Below are 22,080 nucleotides of genomic sequence, written 5' to 3' on the forward strand. Positions count from 1 at the left end.
AAAAAATTATTGCAAAAGGCTTTTTCACTCCGCATGGCTTTCTAAACAATTATGAAGAAAGCAATATGAATATTAATCCCATTGAACAAATATCCAGCTCAGATGCTTTAAAGAACATTTCATGTCTCATTATTTTTAGTAGGTGTTACATGCAAATTTTGTATTAGTACAGACTCAAAAAAATTTAAACCCTCTTCTCTCCTGTGTTCAGTAACTTTTCTTCTGAATGTTCCCAGCTTATTTAGCCAATAACCAAAGCTAAAAAATGGGGCAGCCTGATCGTAAAAAAATCACATCAGCTTATTTAGTTAAACCTTTCTAAGTTTGTCTTAAGTCCTATGTCTTTAATGGCTTCCTAGACTGATGTATTTTCCCTTTCTGAATGATTTACTGAAATTCAGAATGTATTCCTCCAGAAACGTTGTAGTTTTGGAGCTCCATCTTGAAAGCAGTAAATTACCTTTATCTAAAGTTAGCTATACATGAGTCCTAGTAACACCAAAACTGAGTACAGAGTAGCCACTGTCTTGAACAGACTAGTTCCCTCAAACTGAGGCTTGAAGCAGTAGTTCTTTCGAGATATGCTAAAAAGACTACAGCAATTCCATATTTAAATTCTAATCCAGCCTCCCTTCAGTGTCAAGCCTTCACTGCTAAAAACTTCACCCAACCTCTGGCACTTAAATATATTTGTCCAGAAATCATGTGATCTATGCTATCATTGGGTGAAAAGTGTGAAGAAAATTATATACAACTACTTTGAAGTGGTAACACTTCCTTACAAAAAAATACCATATTTGCAATGTGGAAACTTGCTTCAATATTAAGAATTTCTGTTCAAAACAATGGTCAGTTCTCTGTCCAGTGTGTTCAGTGGTATCTCCTTTGAAAGAATCTGTACCACAAACCTGATTTCAGTAAGAGATAGAGAGACCCAAGCTTGCTGAATATCCATGAGTTTCCTGCTACTAAATATTGTGAGCTGAGTATCAGACTATGAGAAAGCTGTCTTTCCATCAGTGTCTGAACACCTTTAAAAGCTGACAATTTGTGTTTCTGAACTGACTAAATTGCCACATTATTATCTAAAGTATGTATTAAATGCCATGGATTTGCATTCAGGATTGACTAATGTATGCTTAACATGTGCATGTTAAAGGTTCTCACCTGGCAACAAATTCTGTTCCTGTTTAAATAGATCAACACATTGGTCCATCAAAACCAATATTAATGGGCTAGGAGTTCACAAATACTTACATATTTGCTTCAACAAAGAAGCTACTTCTCTTGTTTTGGTGCTGCATTTTAATTAATTGGTGATTAATTAATATTAATTGCAAGATAAAGTTAATACTGTTCAATAACTTTTGTTCTTGATGTTGCTTTGCCTGCTGCATTGGATTTATGGATTCATATTGAACTTAGGGATTATAATGAGTTTAACTGAATATTGCTTGCACAAATTTAGAAACTATCTGTTTTATATATGTACTAGTGATACTTGGCAGTGCAACTGGCTTTAAAGTTACTTAATTAAGATTTTTCAGTTTTGGAATTGTTACACACATGGGTGCTGCAAAAGAAGCCTGCTCCTCCTGATTTTCTGACTGGCAGGACATTAAAAAGCTATTCCAGATCAACTGACATTCTATGTATGTATGCTGTACTATCCTTACCATCCACAGAACTGTAACTATCTTATTATCATGTGTGATGAAAGGAAATTACAGTTTCTTGAGTTTTAAAATAGAATATGTACCAAACACATACACAGTCTATTTTTTTATTTCCTGCACATTCCAAAATGAGTTTGGAAACACTAAAAGCACCAAAAAACCCCTTACATTAAAATCCAATACCAAGAAATGGCATAGTCTTCAAAAATTTTCATTCCAACTGATCTTGCATCCAGGACATTATTGATGCCACTGAGAAAAGAAAAATCAAACAAAAGTTGCTTCAGGTAGAAAAGGAGAATTTATTTAAACAACAAATATGATCAGTGAAAGAATTTGAAATATCTTTGGTAGTGATAAGAGTATACTACAATTTTTTTACAACTATACTCCAGTTCTGTCACCAAACCAACATCAATCACAGTTACAGCAAAGAAAAATCTGCATAAGAATGTCTCTACAAGTCCTGAAAAAATCAATTAAAAAGGTTTTATTGTCAGAATTGCTTATTATGTCACAAGGCAAGTGTATACTATCGATATCTGCAATGTACCAAGGGACAAACAGTAGTGACTCTAGAACTGCTAATAGCATTGAACCAGAAAACAGGTCAGTGAAGCAACTTCAAGGAACTGTTTTTCTATTCTGCAGAATTCTGAAGCCCAATACATTATTTTTTACCAGAAGCAGGAGCACTCGGATGAGGTGAGATGCCCAAAGTACTAGGCCAGCCCATGGTAGTGGAAAGGTCATTACAGAACAGCATAGCCAAGGCCATTCCTGGCTGGCCTGAGTCCTGCAGCACGAGGATTGCATTTTGAACCTCAGGTAATTTTCCTTGCAAAACTTATTTTTGCTAGAAAAAGTAAGAATTATTTCAAAAAATGACTGAGACCATCAGACTTAGGCTTTTTGCACTCTTTGCTCCTTTCTGCACACCACAGTACTGGATTTCCTTAATGGAACTTTGGAAGTGCTCAGGCATAGAGAAACCATTTGCTACCGAGTCTAGCTTGGGTACCCTCAGTCATTTGCTACAAGATTCTGATTTTTTAAAATTATTAAATTATTGTGCAATCTCAGAATCCAACAAACACTGAAGAAGGGTAAAACCTACTTTGCAGCTTCCCTGAGATCAGTTACATTTCTTGTTTTCCCTCTTCCATCTTTGAATGTAGTCTGATTTGCCACGGTCAACACACCATTCTTCGTGGAGAAGTCTGGGAAGCATCTCTTCAGAACTATTCAAAATATCAAAACAAAGCCTGCATATTACATCTCATGTCAAGCTCTGCTTTTATCATGTGTGTTTTGCAACATATTTAAATAACTTCAGATTCACAGTCAATTGTTTTTCAACTGATTATATAGCAATATGTTGACTTTGACAAATCTTGGAAGAGCCATTGCATTCAAGATTATGATTTTTATGCTCAGAGGCTTTTTATCTAAGCTCAGGCAGGGTTGGATCATAGATTTCAACTGGAGATTCTAGGTCCTACCAAATAACAACAGTACTATACATAGGAGTTTAAGAATTTGTAATGTGGAACTTACTCTCTGTCAGTATCTGGGCAGCTTATAAAAACTGCAGCTTCTCAAATATGCCATTTAATGGTAATAATCAGACCAGCCCCCAAGGACAGATTCAACTTGACTGATCATGAATCATATTAGCCCCAAACCAATATATAACAGCAAGTGTTGTTTTCCTTATATGCCAGATGAGCTCCAGTACCAGCCACTATCACTAGATATTCTTGGAGATGAAGCAATGGAAAAAAGACAGAAACAACTGGTTAGAGAGAGGGAAGAGGAGATTATAAAAAAGCGAGAAAAGGAGGTGTTTGCATACTCATTTACTTTGCCCTGTTCTTTGCTGCAAAACATCCTTGGTTTCATTCCAAAGAGAAGAGCAGGTGAGTCCTCCTTCAGAGGTGTACTTCACATAACCATTCAGTGCTTTCCTTACCAGATTCCAACAAATAGTGATGCCAGGGCTCAATATTCAGTCTGATCTATCTTCCCCAGCAATTATTCTGAATAAATGATTAAGCAACATATCTTAGCATATCTTTTCCGCCCACTGTAATCTTTGCTCATTGATGTAGTCTAAAAGAATATAAGAGCTTCTTTGTAAATTATTTTATGTCTTTTGGGTCAGTACTTCAGTTTTCATACAAATTCAGACTATGTTTTAAAAATTTAATCCATATCTTCTCCTTTTAATGACATACTCCTGGTTTACATGACCCCTACTTTAAAGTATGGCAAAAATAAACAGCAATTTCTTCTTCTGTAAGATTCTGGGTCAATACTACACTTGTGCAGCTGAGATGAGCTCTGAGATCAGTGGTTATCTACTCAGAAACACTTGCTGACCATAGTGAACTTTTTTGCTCCGGAATTCCTCCGTATGTCCTGCATAGCCAGCATTGCACTGAAAGGAGAGCTGCATTGTAACTGGGCTGAAGTATCGTTTGAACTTCAACACCTGGCCATATGATCCTTCCAACATTTGTAGCATTTTCTTTATGCCAATGGCATCTCTTGTTTTGGAAGGCACAATTTCAGTTGAAGAGCTTTTGCTATCAGTGATGATTTAAGAGCAAGAAAGAGCTCAGCTTGACCTGATCACACACTGAATATTCCCAGACGACTGTTAGAAAAAATATTAATAAATATTTGTATTTTCAAATTGAATTGATTTATGCTTTAAAACGGAATTAATGTGAATGTCAGATAACAAACAGCTCCTAGTGATGTTGCCGCAAAACACATTTCAGACTGGAGTTGTGCATTAATATGAATGCTCACAATCTGCTAAGATGTGTATAAGAAGTAGAATCACTCACAAGGCCTGCTTGGAATGATCATCGAAGGACAATCTTCATCACGTAGGACTTGAGCAATAGACTAAAAAGGGGAAAAATAGGAATGCTGAATAAAAGTACAACATCATGTTTGTTTTTCACCCAGTCTGAAGGAATGCCCCAAACTGGGCTTTGTAGCCTCCTCTCCAAATTTCACTGGTGGAGCTGCAAGATACATTTATACCTAAGTGAGAATCCAAACTGTCATTGTGATTTGGGAAAAGACTGTTCTTTTCTTTTCTAGTGACATAAAAGAAAAGACTTTTGGATCAGCATCTAAGCCAGAACTGACTAGACAATTGTTCCTTGCCTACGCTTTATCTTTTCTCTTAAAGAAAAGTAAGATTTTAATCCAATTAATATAGCTGAATTGCAAGACATTTTAAAGATGGGAAAAGTAACGCAGTACATTTGAGTACAAAATCAGTTATATGAAGGATAGATTAATTTTCTTAGCTAACTTTCCAAGTAGCTATAGATGACTTAGGAGACTTAAGGATTGGTTTGAGACACTCTACTGCTGTGGGGTACTTAAGTACTAAAGGATACTGCTTGCCACAGGACTGCAACTGAATGAGTAGCTGCAGGTAGTCTTTTAAGCTAACAGGAATCATTTGAAGAGTGGAGGTTTAGTGTGCATTCAAGACCTTCAGCCTGGATTAAACAACTGTCAAATCACCTAAATGGGACATCTCCTTATATGTTGAAATCAGAATAATTCAAATCTTTGATGCAGCTCAGTAAAATCATGCAAATTAAATACTGCTTGAAGAAAAAATGTACTTTATCATCTACAGATACATACACACCTTGCGAGGATTGTTAAAACCAGGTTTGCAGAACTGTCTGAAGTAATTCCACTGATCTGGTCTATATCTGTAGGAAGCCTGAACATCAATGTAGGTTGCAAACCTGTCTGGGCACTTTGAGACACAAAGCTGCAAGAAAAGAAAAAATAAGTAAAGACACACTCTGGGTAGAGAAGGGTAAGGAAAGTCGGTGTAATGAAAAAGCAAGAAAAATGACACTGCCTTCATTAATGTTTACAGCTGGATTTAGAAAAGATATGTTCTCCTTTTGATTCCCTAAATGAATACTACTAGAATTCTTTGATAGAAAACACTTTCAAAGTGTGTTCTCCTCATATCTGGCATATCAAGCCCCTCTCTGTATCTTCTTAGGTTTTACACATTCTCATAGGCAAGAAGAGCTTTCAGTCTGTTGAAAAGAGTATTATTTTTCTGGGCAGCAAGAAAAAACCTCTCAAGTCCTCCTTTATATCTATCATCAGCAGTAGATAAGAGCAAGGGGGTGTGACAGCTATTTCCACAGGATACATACAATTTTTTCCTACTACATGTATAAGGAGAACTTTATTTAAAGAAAGTCTCACTAAATCCAAAGTCTCGGGTACTGTTATTCCATCCTTCTACACAACCTCTTCAGTCAACTACATCTATACAAATATTGTCAAGTTAGGTGTAAATCACTCAAAAGTGACTTTTAACTGTAGACTAAGAAAGGACTTACAAAGCCAGGGGATGCCTATGACAAGAATGATGCTCACATGACACAAGGTATAGCCATTACAAGCTGGATTTATGTGAGAAATCAGGTGAGGACTGGGGTTTATTGAATGCATCCATTGAGAAGTTGTGATTTAGATTTAGGATATGGAAAAGTGGCTGCCCCGATAAACAGATTCTTAAGGTTCTGCTGGTCCCTGGAATCACACTAAGGACAGACATTCTGACTCCTCAGCATTAAGACTGTGAGGTGGTTTGAATTCCATCTTTACAGCAAGTTTCAGCCTTTTCTAAAAGGCAGTTTGTTTCCAAAGCTATGCTATCCAAACACCCTTTGCAAAGCTCTGCTGTCCAAGCGCCAGAGAGACATCATGCACCAAAACTGTCTTTCATGTCAAGGGCATTCCATCATAAGTAATTCACCAAAAAGAATTTTGGGAAGAGGTCTTGTACTAACCCTTAGAACACAGCAGATACCACAAGAGGGTCTTTCTATAAGAGTATTTCAGTCCTATGGGCTACCCACAGGCCAAGGAACAAAGAAAGAAGAGTTTTGTCCTTGCTGGGACAGCAGGCGACTAACAAGTACACACTTTACTATAAACTGCTTGCTATCTATGAAACAGGCAGTGAAATGTGCTGTCTATGGATCCAATGGACTGTATTAACTGTTTTCAAATCCAGCCTTATTCAAGAACTGAAGCTCCTCTCATGTTAGTTCTTGGGGGTTCTTCCTCTTGATATTTATATGTATAGGTCAGGAATGAAGGACCCTGTTTGCAGTTCAAAAGAGGAATGAGCAAAACAAATTTCTTCAGCATTTTTAGAAATGACCAGTCATTTAACCATCTGCAGTAACAAACAGCATTCAAAAACAGCATTCTTAGGTTTGGAGATGTTGCATATTTGAAAATGAACAAAGTAACTACTCTGCTCCCAAAAACTCTCCTTTAACAAGTATTTCACCCAATTTGATTCATGGCCATTGCCAACCTGACCACAGCACCAGTCAAATCCCACATAATGACCTCATATTTCTGAACAGACTGAACTGTTCTAGTAAAAGAGTCTTAAGACTGCAGGGCAACAGTGTCAATGTCTGCATGTGGACAGATGGGGGATTCCTGAAGCAAATCTGCAGCTGATGGAGCAAGTTTTCATTCTGACAGCAACTAGCCAATGTTAAGAGGGATCTTGCTCTTTCTTTTTGGAGATTTTCATGTATTATGATCAGGAAAATTGTCTTGCAAGAAAGATCAGGAGGTTAATCTTAACCCACACAAATGCAGTGACGAGGTTTATTTCACAACTTCATGAGGAGCCACAGCACAACAGAGTACAAATTGTGACATAAGGCAAGAATAAGCTTTCAAAATCTTCACTTTTGAAAGAGCCGTAGGCTCTAATAACATCCAGATAATCCTGTCAATGGCAATATGCACAGTTTCTTGAACATGTTCAGCTCTGAAAACCTTAGGTATAAATCAATATTTTCTGCATTCACTGAATACTACTGGATAGCTGCCTGCGATGAATTCATAAATAAAAAAATTGTTGCGTTCAAGTCAGCTGACTTTTTTTGTCTACTCTTATCCAAAATATACAATCTTGTGCATATCCACTTCATTTTTCTGACCGTCACACACTACAGAGAGTGTGCTTGCTACAAGTAATTTATAAAACAACCATGTTGTATTTTGAGGGAAATGAACATCAATTTTTAAATCCAAACAAATACATGTCTCATTTTTAAGCACCATGACTAAGATGCAGGGAAAATATTTTATCTCTACGTTTTCACTCACCTGTGTTGTAGGGCACTGTAGGTTTATTAACACTACGGGGCTGGCACATTTCAGAATGTTGAAGTAAAACAAAATGGTCTTGTTCCTACGGAAATGGATATAAGATAATAATAATCATCATAAATATAGGTGCTTATACATCCTACCATTCCAAAATTTGTAGTATACATTGATATTTAAGTTCTATTACTGTGAACATCCATATTGAAAATACAAGACAAAAAAAATCCCAAGTAGGCCTTGAATGTTTCACATCAAGACATCTATGAAACCAGAAATATTTGCTCTAAAGAATGATAATTTTGACACGTTTTTATCTGCAGCATGATTTTAAGCTGAAACAATCTGTGTAGCTGTAGTCCTGCCTCGAGAGGGTGAAGTTTGTAGAATAACCCTGCAAAAACATCATAGTCTCTGCGCCACCAACATCCTGTGTATGAAATGCATGCAAACTCACCATCAGCAAATGCTTCACTGTAAAAGCTGCCTAATTTTTGTTGATCAGAAGGTGGCACCAAAATCAATCAGAAGCTTTTTATGGTTGGAAACCAAAAGCACTTGTCCAGAAAACAGAATATAATATCATCTACTAATAACACTGACAAGATCCCCCTTGATATAAATAAGGGTCACTCTGTCAGTCCCACATATTTGACATCAACTGGAACTTGGAGCCTTGTGGCAGCTGTCACTTAAGTCTGGATTTGTTGGAAACTTAGGACCCCAAGATCTCTTGATTTTAAGACTTGGGTTTTGAAGACAGCAAAATGTCATGTTAGACTTCGCTACGTCAGAAAATTATCAGATAGCTCTAGTGAAGATAATATGGCAGTAGACCTGCCCTTTTTAAACAAAACTTCAAAGCCAGTTAGTCAGGGTTATGCAGTGCCCCTGCATATGCACCCCAAGAAATGGTGCATATGCTCCCCTATGGACTATGAAGGGCCACCAAGCTGATCAGAGAGATGGAGCACTTCTTCCATGAGGAATGGCTGAGAGAATGGGGATTGTGCAGCCTGGAGAAGAGAAGGCTTCAGGGGTGTCCTAACTGTGGCTTTCCCTGAAGGGAGCCTACAAAACATTTAACCTGAAGGGAGCCTACAAAAAGTAATGGAGTTGCTACTTACAAGGGCCTGGAGAGATAGGGCAACAGGGGATGCTTCCCACTGACAGAGAGTAGGTTCATATGGAATATTGGGAAGAAATTCTTAGCTGTGAGGGTGGTGAGGCCGTGACACAGGTTGCCCAGAGCAGCTGTGGCTGCCCCATCCCTGCAAGTCTTCAAGGACAGGCTGAACAAGGGCAACCTGGTCTAGTGGAAGGTGTCCCTGGCCACGGAATGAGGGTTGGAATGAGATGAGCTTTGAAGTCCCTTCCAACTCAGGCTATTCTATGCTTCTGTGATGTGCAAGAGACTCCACAAAGCAGCGTTTGAGCTCCCACTGACCTTCACCATGGCATTGCAGCACAGTGGGAGCTCTGTCTTGTGAGCAGGATGGCAGTATTAACAATGAAGGGTGCTTGGGCTAACAAGGCTGCCTCTCTTCTATCTGTCCTGGTTCAACATCAGTCCTGCTTCTACATCTCATTGTATCCCCCAGCCTGGGACATATCCTCTGTTTTCCCACCAGCACGTGACTCCCACCAATTGCTAAATAGGGCTATACCATCAAAGACACTATTTAGCACCACTGCACATTCAAACTCCATTTAAGACTAGGATTAACTCAACTGCCTGACATTTTTTACAAGGTTAACTTGTTTTCACTGAGGTATATTCATTCTACTATGCACTGTTTAAGAAAAGACACATTCTGGCAAAACTAATTCACCACCACTAGTTGCTCTTTCTTTAAATTAGTAGAATACAATTTTGGACTGAAATGCCATCATTCTTCAATAGTTTCTTGATGGTATTTATGATCTGTGAGCTGCTCAAAACCATTAATGAATTCTTTTTTTTTTCTTAGCCCACTTGCTGGTATTGACAACAGAAAAGAAAGTTTAAATACATACATAACACATGAAAACACACACTGAGAATTAGATCTGTATTCTGTATAATGAAACTGTGTTGTATTCCATTAGTACATTATGCTCTGTATAATGCAAAATGAGTTCAGAGATTACACATCAACTAATGGATAGACTACAGGAAGACATGAGGAGGTCAAACAGAGACTTTCATGATGATACAAAAATAATTTATTTGACTCCATGGCATTCACTGGAGTTCAAATGGGTTTTTGCACAAGCTGTGAATGTTGGCTTTGTTTCTAACTTGCCTTTTCCATTCCTCAGTGAGATTACTGAAAATACTTGTTACAAGGACAAGATTCAAAACACAAAGATTGTGATTACTTTCCAAGAAAAATGTCTCAGACTAAACCCTTGGAGACTTCAGAATACCACAGCTCTGGGTTAGTCTTTCACACTGCTTACTTTCAGAGGATCTGAAAAACAGTGGTATTGACAAAAGCCTCACAAGCATATCCTCAGCCCCATTCCGGGGACTAGAGGGATTCTTTCAGAGGAGTATCCTGGCCTACTGCCATAAACACTCTTGCTTTTCTGGTAGGTTGCATTATGTGTCTTCTGATCTTTATTTTTATAAGAATCTCCTCAATGTACCAAATATATGCCAAAATGCAGTTTCAGTAGCTGTATTATTTTCCAGCAATCCTATATAGGGAGGGTCATTTGTAAATACAAGCCGAAAATCACAGTGTAAAAAATAACTAAAGGGAAGACTCAAGTAACAAACAGAAAGATGGAATGGGAGTGAATGGTAAAAGTCAGAGAGAAACACCTGGCTCCACATCACACAGGATATTGAAGCTGTGTGTCTGAGACTCCCAAAGTCATTTGTCCTCTACTTCCTATTGGCGACAGAGGGGACAAGGACAAATTGGCAGCATGGTAGGGAGCAGAGAAGTGTTGCAGTGAGGGGAACACATACGCCACTACAACTTTTTCCTCCTTGCTTTTCCTCTTCAGGAAGTTTGACTCTCCAACAATTGCTATGAAGAATAGTCTTGAGTGTGGAACAGGTTTTCTTTCACTAGCCTGTTTCCCCTGTAAAAAAAACTTGAGAGGATATATAGGCCTAGCTCAACTTCTGTTCCAGTCTCTATTTCCTGCTCCTCCCCTTCTGAACTGCCCTTTGGACAGTGGCTTCCAAATTTTTTTCCACAGAAAACTAAATGGAGAAAGAAAGAAGCAGCAAAGAATTGTTATCAAACGCTAGCATAGCATTCAGCTTCTTGACAGTGACAAAGGCATAAAGCATGCCTAAAACTTACCTTTTGAAAGGAAAACAGTGGGTGAAGAAGCAAACCCTTTTAAAATTCTGTTTCATAAACCATTTAGATTTTCAAAGAAAACATAGATGCAACATCTTTCCTCCCTGAGCAACCATTTTCATGTGTAATTACTCTGTTGGTATCAACTAACTAATTTAACTCTTACAATTCAAAATCTAAAATGACAAAAACAGGGAGAAGTAAATAGAGCCATTTAGCTCTATTTTCCTCCTGTTTTCCAAGGAGGATGTAGTTACAGCTGTTTGTCTCCCAGACTACTCAGTCTCCTTTCTCCTGGCACAGGAAAAAAAAACAGGAGCCTTTCAGAACATACTTTAATGTTATTTGGTGCATATTGACAAAAACTATAGACCAGGCTAAAATGCCTTAAGACTTCTCTTATCCCAAGGTGGATGAAGAATTACACAATAGGTTATGAATTACCCAAACTTTGGCAGTTAGAAGCTGTGCCAGCTAGTCACCTTCTATGCAACTGCTGACACAATCTTTAAGTTATATTGATACATTACAAAAATATTATCTAAATGACACAAACAACTGCCTTATAGTAATAATTTGGATCTGGATTTGCACTGGGAAACTAATACATTTCTGAGCTTCATTTGGAATAAATACAGAAAGAGTGTCACTGTCTCTTTGACAGAGACTTGAAACCTCACATCTTATTCACAGTGCATGACTAAAAAAGGTATATGAATGGATTTAGTACTCACTCATTGAGGGTATCTCTCTGACCACAGAACTGCCCATAGCTGTCAGTTGGATAAATCACCTTCCTGGGGTCCCCGTGCACCCAAGCTGCAAAATACACAATACCTCTTAAGATACTAGTCAAGTGTTCATAGTTAATGATTAAAATTAGCTAGTATGAAAATGTATCACTTCTGAAGTACCATTTTATACTTTGTAGATCAACACTGAAGAGTACTGATTTGTAGATTTCCTAATGAAATATTAAAACGCAAAGCACAGTAAGTTCTACTAAGATATGGATTAAACTGTAAGAAAGCAATCCAATGCTCCAAGTCCCTTCTAGCCTGACCTTGAACACTTCCAGAGATGGGGCAGCCACAGCTTCTCTGGGCAACCAGGGCCAGGACCTCACCACCCTCACAGGGAAAAATTTCTTCCTAATCTCTAACCCAACTCTGCCTTCTGTTAGTTTACAAGCCATTTCTCTGTGCCCTGTCACTCCTGTCCTTGTGCAAAGTCCCTCTCCAGCTCTCTTGGAGACCATTTAGGCACTGGAAGGAGCTCTAAGGTCTCTCAGAGCCTTCCCTTCTCCACACTGAACAACCCCAACTTCTCAGCCTGCCTCCATAGCAGAGGTGCTCCAGTCCTCAGAGCACTCCTCCTCTGAACTCACTGCACTATGCCAATGTCCTTCCTGTGCTGGGGGCTCCAGAGCCAGATGCAGGAGTGCAGATGGGGTCTGACAAGAGCGGCAGAATCCCCTCCTTTGACCTGCTGACCACACTTCTTTCAACACAGCCCAGGATACATTTGGCTTTCTGGGCTGCAAGTGTACATGGCTGGCTCATGCCCAAGCCTTATCAATCCGCATTGCCAATTCCTTCTCCTCAGGGCTCCTCTCAACCCAAATTGTTTTTCTCTAGCTTCTGCTACCTGAAATTTTCCATCACAGTTACTTTATGATTGCAAACTTTCCAAACCGTGTCATTTTTTTAAACACACCTAATTTTGAGTGAGTTTTTTATCAGTAAACACATGGCTTTGAACTTCTCCCTAATTATCTGCAGAAAAGCAGCTCTTCAGAGAAAGACCTTGGGGCCCTGGGGGACAACAAGCTTTCTCTGAGCCAGCAGTTTAACCTCAGGGCCAAGAGGGTGATGAGATCCTGCGGTGCTTCAGGAAGAGCATTTCCAGCAGGTCAGGGAGGGATCCTGCCTCTCTGCTTAGTCCTGTGAAGCACCTCTGGAGTGCTTGCTCTGGGCTCATCGGGACAAGAGGAACATGGAGCTCCTGGAGCGGGGTCAGCAGAGGCTGCAGAGCTGAGCAAGGGCCTGGAGCATCTCTGTGCCCAGGAAAGGCTGAGCGATCTGGGGCTGTTCAGCCTAGAGAGGAGCCCCAGCTGAGAGGGGCCCTCAGTCCTGTCTGTCAGCATCTGCAGGGAGGGGGCAGAGCATGAACCAGGCTCTGCTCCGGGGCCCAGCAATGGCACCAGAGAAATGGGCAGGGACTGAGCCCAGGAAGTTCCATCTGAACATGAGGAAGAACTTCTTCCCTGTGCAGTGATTGTGCACTTGAACAGATTGCCCAAACAGGGTGTGGAGTCTCCTTCACAGGGGATATTCCAGAACCATCTGGACACAATCCTGCACCATATGCTCTGAGATGACCCTTCTGAGCAAGGATGTTGGACCAGATGACCCACTGTGGTCCCTTACAGTCTCACCCAGTCTGTGTTTCTGTGAATTACAATAGATACTGAATGTTAATTCATTACTTGCTTCTGTGAAAGGCATCACTTATTGATTGGAAAGCTTTGCACTAATATTAGCAAAAGGGACATTTCAATAAAAAATTCCAACATTCACAAAGCTGCTTCCCATCTATATGAAAAGGCATTACTATACCTCTATTTACTTACCCACAACTCCTAATGCAATGTAACCCAGAATGACAACTATGAAGATCACACAGCAAATAATATCTGTGCAGTGCCTAGGGGCAAGAAACACTTTTTAAAAATAAGGTCTTTAATATGACCCCTCAAAACCACTGATTGTCATATGGTATTTTTACATGTGAGTAAGATATCTGCATGAGCACTTTGAAGAAATTTTAGTCACAAACTCACGTTTGAGGTGTAAAGTCCTGTTTTTGCAGCAAGACCAGCAAATAAATGTGTATGCTTTTTTTGCTGTAGACAATGGAACATATTGAAGAACAGATTTAAATACTGTTGAAACAAGTAATACCTTACAACACTGGACCCATGAGATCACTTACCATACAAGTGATGATATAAGTGGCAAGATATACTACAGGACATCTGCCTCAGAATTCATTTTTAGAATCTGACATTCTTTCTGTTTTCCAATCCATGTTTCCTCTTACAGAGAAACATTTTTAACATAAAAGAGATAAAGGGAACATATTTTTTAAACAACTGGAGAACTTGAAATGTGCTTGCAAGTGTGGACACTTCTTCAGAGAGGAACAGCTTTATAATCTCACTGAAATAAATTTTTGGTGAGGTCGAGGTGGTACAGGATCAACATGATAGTAACCTAAGGTAGGACAACTGCTCAAAATTGAAGAAGCAATTCTAAAACAATGCTTCTCATTTCCCCATCCACCATTCAGAAGCAGTTCTGACACCACTCAAGCTTGGCTTGATACACGGGCAATAACATAAAGATACTTCACAAATCAGGATGAACTCCCTAAACAAGTATTTCTATTTATTTCTAAAATTATTAGCTTTCAGAGAGGAAGAACTACATCCTGCATAGACAAGGATAGCGTGTTTGTGTTCAAATGATAGTATGACAAGTCTGTAGTATGCTTCTCTGTCATAAATTTTCTCCTGAGGATGGTAAAACTGAAGTAACTTGTGGTTCTCTAATTTGTTCTCCTCAGTAACAGCACTAAATGCTAGTTTAGAACTTAGCTCTCTACATCTGGAAAAACACTGAAAAATTGCCCATGATTAAAAGTTGGACTTGATGATCTTGGAGGTATTTTTCAACCTTAATGATTCCATGATTTCCTTAGATGCTTTCTGTGCAATTTCACTCTGCTCGTAAACTAATGAACCTTCTAAGTGGTAACATGCTTTCACGTGCATTTCATAAAACTAAGTGAAGTCAAGCCAGATTGTTCTGTTAGGTGGCTCTGTCACAACGAGGTGTATCAGAACTACTACACATGTTAGATGGCAGATACTAGCCAGTGCAAGGCACACAGACTTGGCATTCAAACTAAAAGGACTTAAGAGCACACAGCTTAATACTCTCTAGTAATCATCCATCCTCAAGGGTAGTAAAGATGGTGGTCTGGATTTAGAAGACTTGCAGAATCAAATTCACAAGTTTTGCTAAAAAAATTTTTAACTCGTGTTCACCAAAAGAATTTAACAGAGTGAGTTATGATATTTACCTGTTGTGAATAGGTCCTCTGAACTTCGGGTCAAATTTCCTTGGTTCACCTGCATTTAAAATAAAACAGTATAAAAGCATGTTGTTATTTAAAATAAAATCTGTCCAGAGGGGGATGTTAACACCAGCCTTTGAAGAGCATCTTCCATATATTAATATTTAATCATTTTTCTTAAAATCATTTCATATGGGCAATACCAGTAATTCACCAATAAAATTACCTAGGTTTTGTATATGAGATTAAAGCTTTTTTTTCTTCCAACTTAAAAATATTGAGGGCCTCACATTTACCATGTAATAAGTTACCTTTAATGTACATCCTATCACTATGCCTATGCATAGGCTCCCAATGTGTTTGAGAGACAAGGATTATGCCTCCCAGTCACATGCTAAGTGTGTCTGACAGCGAGTGAATGAACCCACCTCTCTCCAGTTACAGGCTAAGAGCTTCTGATTTTTCTCCAGAATCACAGAATGTTAAAGGGTTACAAGAGACCTTAAATATAATCTAGTCCCAACACCTCCTGCCATGGGCAGGGACACCTCCTCCTAGACCAGGTTGCTCAGAGCCCCATCCAACCTGCCCTTGAACACTGCAAGGGTTGGGGCATCCACAGTGTCCATGGGCAATCTGTTTTTCATGTGGCTATCCTGGTTAGCACAGTTCCAGTTGATTCACTCAACACATAAAAAAACCCCTATATTAAACACCCACCAAATACTAACCCACCAACCGGTGCTTCCCATGGGGACCTGAATAAGAGAAATTAAAGTACGATCTCACTTGGTAAAGAGTAATAAAAAATTACAGTCAAATCAAAATTTTCAAGATTGGGCTACTGTATGAAGAGAAACAAGCAGCTTTTCATTCAGCAGACCAGAATTTGGATTTTTCCTTTTGAAGCTAGCTATTCAGCTTTAGGGGACTTTTTCCTTACAAAGTTCAGTGATTGTGAAGATTTACTGAACAAAATTCTGTGCAATGAGAAATTACTCCTTCATTCAAATGTCAAAGCTACAACACAAATTACTGCTTCGGAGTGCTTTTTCACTGTTTTCTTAAGGATTTCTTCCTCTGAATATCCCTGGTATTACATGGTGCTACCAGCCTAAATTTCCTCCCCTGGGCCCCAAAGAAAAATATTTATTTTTGTTAATTAGAGAACAAGTCAGCAACTTCTCAAAAGTGGAATTTGCTTATTAACTACATGACACTATATTTGTTCTTGGTTTGTATCAGAAAAACCTTATCAAAACACACACACACCAGTACAATAAACACAGCAGTTAATAAAATCCTATTTGCCCTTCATCTGAGGTACTCAGATCCACCTTAGCAAGCTCCTGAAACAAAAATATCTTAATACAGAAGAGACCAAAAAAATTAAAACTTTAGAGAAGTGATGTATGACAGCAATGCTGGGGAGTGGAATAAGCTATGCTGTGATGCATGGTCAGGAAAGCAAATGTACCATACACAATACCTAATGTTGGGCCAACACCTGTATATTGAACGAACAATTTTTAACAGAAATTCCTACAAAACAAATATTTCTACTACAAAATAATTCACCACCAGAACAAAACCATACGTAACATTACGCCCCATAGACACGTTCTGGCTTTAAGGCACGCTGAAGCTGAACTTCTGTTCTTTGCTCTTACAGGACCTGTTGAGCACATAAGAACAGCCACACCAGATCACTCAAAAAAATCCACCGAATCCCCACCCTGAATGTTATAAGGGGCCATCTCTGAGGAGGAATGCAACACCAAGGCAAATACTGTAGTATTTACCCAACACTGATATTACAGAGACTTCCAACTGCATTTTTCTTAACTAAAAGTACTGACTTTGCATTTAATAGCTCTGAGTGAATTTCTTTTTCGTTCATTGAAAAATTGAGATTCAAGGAATCTCTATTTACCTTGCATATACTTTAACAATCTGCAATGCTCTACATCACAGACTCCTACAAGTCAATCAAACATTTATTTTATCTGTTTTAAGCTTGCAATCAACCAGTTTATTACTGTACTGTGTAACACGGCAGCATGTTATGCTAACAAAAATGTTACAAATTATTACACTCAAATGTCCTGGTCTGCTCAAATGTTTCTTGTACATAAGCCATTTCATAGTTTTGGTCACGCTTATATTCCTTTTCTTACCCTTTACAGCACTACTACAGATCACTAGAAAAGGAGGGGCCAGAATGGCACAGGATATTCACCACGAACATTGGACGTGATTTATATAATCCCATGATGACTCTTTCTATCTGACTTCAGTCCATTCCTAACAATTCTAACAGTCTACTTGCTTTTATGGGCAAACATTTTTATTGAGTCACCCCTAAAGACTCCAAGTTCTCACTCTTGAATTTTAGTAGTTAGCTCAGTCCCAGTACTGGAGGAGCCTAGTCTCCAAAGTTATTCAATGTTCTCCTTAAAAATTAGAACAATTAAGTAGAATGAACATTTTGAAACTGTGCAGGTGACAAGTGTTCTGGAGACAGAGGTATTTATCAAAAAGGATTTTTATAAACAACACTTCAAAGTGAATTTTGTAAAGTAACAAAAGTTGTAAAGACAAACTCTATTCAGGAATCCATAAGGAACAATTGATTTCAAAAACACTGTTGAGGAGAATCCTAAAGGATTACAGCACACTACAAAGAGAGAATGAGTCAGTCAAGCAATGTCTGCAAAAAAAGCACCACTCTTTCAAGATGAGCATGATTGAAAAAGTCACTATTCCTTGTGCTTGGGGACATGTGAGGCCTCAAATGAATAACTATTTCTAGATCATGGCACTAGAATTTCAGAAGATACAAATTAGAGAGAGTAGTGGGACTTATTAGAAAGAAGATACTACGAGGTTTACAGAAAGCAGTAAATGAATGCAACTTCAATGCCTGTGATTAAGCAAAGGAGCACAAAATAACAGTCTTCAATCACCATGCAAAATTTACAATGATCAGTAGTTCTGTTTCCTCTACCAGTTAGATAAGCTAACCTCAGTTGCAGCAAGGATGGTTTAGATTAGGCATTAGGAAATCTTTCAGGACGCAGTCATATACTGAAACACACACTGGAATTTTCATCACAGTAAGTTTTTAAGAAAGGATTATACAAATATCACTTGAGAACAGGAAAATGTAACATCTCAGCACACAGAGAGCCAAATGGATCTAATATATAAGAGGATAAAAACAAAGCACTACAGGAAGGGAGATCTAATTCAAATGGAGACTTTCATCTCCAACAAGCCAGAAGACAGATGCTAAGAAATAGAATTAACAGCCACTAACAGCTATAAAATTATTGCAGTACTGCAAGTTCCTTCCAAGAACTGTTCCTCACACCAGCAGTCTGTATGCTTATGGTGGCACAGTGTAGGGCAACATGGCTCAAACTACCTCCTCTGTCACTGAGCTCTTGGTATAAATTCATTACAGAATATGGGGAGAAACAGCAACAACATTCTAAGTTCAAAATACACTTGAATTCACTGTCAGAATTAGTCTGGATCTCTGGAGCTCTTGTTACAGCTGATCACAACTGTGATCAGTTTCATGGAACAGAAAAAAAAGAAAAATGCCATTTGTTTAATCTAATTTTTCTGGCGTAATTCTAAATTGAATTCAAATTCTCTACTTTATTACTAATATTCTTTAAAAATTCAGAAGATGTTTTGGGGGGGTGAGGTGGGAATTATTCATGTTTCTAGTATCTACATTGCTCCTGGTAAAAGCAAACCACTTCCCCAGCTATAAAAGCCCAAATATATTTAGAAAGCAAATTCCAAGCTTTAGGAGTTTGGTAGGCATAAGGAAGAAAGCAGTGGTGAGGGGGGACTTACACCTTTCGCTAAGATTAAAAACTGGTATCATATTTTTTTCTTTGCAGAGGAGACAGATCTATTTTACAGGCTGCCTTATAATACGAAACTTGTGTATGTTGAAGTAAAATATCATTACCAGAAATACCTGACAAGGTATTTACAAATTCTGACTCCAAAATAGCATATTAAGTTAATTGTTACACTTTATCACTGTAATAATTTTAAAGAGCAACTCTAAATTACTTACCTAAAGTAAAAATCGACCATACACACGTGCAAAACTTACCTTTGATGTGCAATTTAAATAAACTAGCAAATGACATCCAGGAAAAAATTACAATATTGCTAATAATTGAAGAAATTACAGGAAACCATTTGAGTCTGCATTCAAGCCCATTTAAGTCCATTGAAATTACACAGTTGAAATATGTGAGATTTAGATCAGATATTTTGAATTGTTCTAAGAAAGCAAGTAAATTACCATGTTTTCCATAGTAGTTTTCTTCATCTCTATCCATGTTACTGTACCTGGATCGGTTGAGTAAGCTGTCTGTGTGAGACACCAACTGTGTACTTCTGTGGTGCTAGCTAGCACACTTACCCCAGCAAGCAGAGATACACAAAAATACTATTTAAATAGATTTAAAAATAAAGGTGATTGTCAAGGACTTCTCCAACTAGAACAGAAATTCACAAAGTAGGCAGGCCTTTCTCTGAATAGAGAGTTATCACTCAGTGCCTTGTCCACCTACCCAAGCCAGTCTGTACAAAGAGGAATGACTCTTATCAGCTTGTACTAACCTACACTGCACACGCAGAAAGGGAAACACCTGCACCTTCCTGCATATGGAAGTGAATATAACCCCAAAAAAATCCTGATGATTTGCTAACTGAAAATAAGGTAAAACATTCTTAGCTACATTTCTGTAGCCTGTACTACTGTGACAGTAAATAGTCTTTACATGCAACAGATGGCCACATCTTTCCTCCTCTATACATATGACTAGCACCCCAAAGTTCAAGTCATATAAGTCTAAAATGTAAACTGTCTGCTGTATACTGAATTTCCAATCTTGTCAAGTGGAAATCTATCTGTAGAAGTAGTCATAATTTACTAAATTATTTCTTACTAGTATGTACTTTTTGTATTTCTGCACAGCACAAAATACAGAAGAGGTAACGCTGGAAGGTCTCAGCATTGTTACATTGATACTGTAATGTTTTTATAGTGAAACAAGTACAAGGCATTATACTCAGTATGTGAATCTGAAAGCCTGAGGCAATCTCTCCTTTGAAGCCACAAAGGAACAGAATCTATATGTGGTGATCCTGACCAGAATGAAATTTCCATTCTCTGTGGAATATAATTAAAACACCAATTGTAGAATTTTGCAATGAAAAATGTGTACACTTGCATATGCACTCCTGTGATACTGTACAAGACACAGCTGAACTACAAGCTGGAACGACAAAAACAACACTTTTAAGTCAGCCCTGTCACTGCATAGTATGCAATGACAAAGAAGAGTAATCTCATATGATGTTTAACCAATGATGCCTGTGATACGAAGTCAAATCCCCTTTTGTTATTAGAGAACTTAGCAGCAATGTTCTAATGTTTACCAAATCAGATATTTAGTATAACCAGTATCAGGCAACCAAACACTGAAGATGTAGACTGATCTCCTGCAAAATATTAACTGTTGACTGAACCCTGGTAGTTAAGTACCTCGCAAGACCTCCTCTCATTCTTAGCATATAGGAAAAAAAAAAGAAATGCGTGAGGCCAAATGACTTATTTTACTGTGCTCCCATTCAAGTTTGCACCTCTGTGAAAGGCTGCTTCATAAAATCTCAATATAGTAAAGGAACAGAAGGCACTGAACAGACAGTGCTAAGCAAAAATGCACACTAACTAACATGCATCTGGTCAGCAATATATTACTCAACTCCAATAAAATGCTATTTCTGGTTTGATAACTATTAATTTCTTCAGGTTTCTTCCCTGGTGTTTGGTCAACAATTACATGTGCCAGTGACTAGAATAGGTACAGCTTTTTAAGAAAATAATGTTTTTATTACCAAGCCGTTGGATCTGCATGCATAGGCACTGCTCCCCTCTACTGGAGCACATCAGTCATTTCAAGTAATTCAAAATATTGCTAGAAAAGGCCTCAGCAATAGTAAGGCCTCCGCGTACTCAAGGTACTAATTGAATGTTCAAAGATGCAAGTGCACAAGACAACAAATTAGGCTGCTAACAAATGCACAGGGTGTAGTAGGATTGAAAGAGGTTGTCCCAGGGTGACGTTATGATGCTTGTATCCCCATTCATGTGTTCTGTGAATGTTGGCTATTATGTTCTGTACCTTTAAGACTGGCTCTGAAGAGGGAAAGTTTTGTTTTAGTTTTCTTATCAGCCTGGCGGGACACAGAGACTGCAGCTTTTGCTTTTTCTGCTTTTGCTTTTGGCTTTGCTCTCTCTCGCTCTTGCTCGCTTCGCTTCTGCTTGCTTTTACTCATTAGCTAGTTTAGCTAAACTGTCCAAATTTCTTTCTGGACTGTTTCTCCTTTCCTTTTACTGACCATTTTGAACCTGCTCCGGACTGGGACCTGGGAAACACCGAGAGTTTGCACCTTGTGGCCTGCAGCAGCTGCCCCAGCGCCAGAGGGACTGAGAACAGAGTGACCACCCCCCCAAGAGAGACTTTCTGAATTTGTCATCTCTTTTCAGAGTGGTGTCATCTGGTATTGTTCATTTTGTGTGCTGGGGGGGTGCCGTGCTTGTTAAATAAACAGGTTCTTTCCACTCCTCTCCAAGGAATCCTTCCCGAACCGGTTGCGGGGAGGGGCTATGTGGGTTTGCTTACTGGAGGGGCCCTGATTTTGAAATTCTCCTCCAAATT

General features: G+C 38.6%; 1 protein-coding gene across 3 annotated transcripts in view; it reads right to left on the reverse strand.

Moving 5' to 3' along the window:
- The window catches only part of SLC44A5 (solute carrier family 44 member 5), a 69,249-nt gene that overhangs the window by 23,742 nt on the left and 23,427 nt on the right, over positions 1-22,080 (reverse strand). For all 3 annotated transcript variants that reach the window (XM_036387885.1, XM_036387884.2, XM_054515787.1), the window contains exons 2-9: positions 15,329-15,377; positions 13,815-13,888; positions 11,917-12,001; positions 7,881-7,965; positions 5,359-5,487; positions 4,532-4,592; positions 2,794-2,917; positions 1,845-1,928 (exon numbers count right to left, since the gene is read on the reverse strand). In XM_036387885.1, the coding sequence (XP_036243778.1) occupies positions 1,845-1,928; positions 2,794-2,917; positions 4,532-4,592; positions 5,359-5,487; positions 7,881-7,965; positions 11,917-12,001; positions 13,815-13,888; positions 15,329-15,377 (691 nt within the window). The remainder of the gene's footprint in view (positions 1-1,844; positions 1,929-2,793; positions 2,918-4,531; positions 4,593-5,358; positions 5,488-7,880; positions 7,966-11,916; positions 12,002-13,814; positions 13,889-15,328; positions 15,378-22,080) is intronic.

This window comes from Molothrus ater, chromosome 9 (assembly GCF_012460135.2).
Source record: "Molothrus ater isolate BHLD 08-10-18 breed brown headed cowbird chromosome 9, BPBGC_Mater_1.1, whole genome shotgun sequence".
Lineage (NCBI taxonomy): Eukaryota > Metazoa > Chordata > Aves > Passeriformes > Icteridae > Molothrus > Molothrus ater.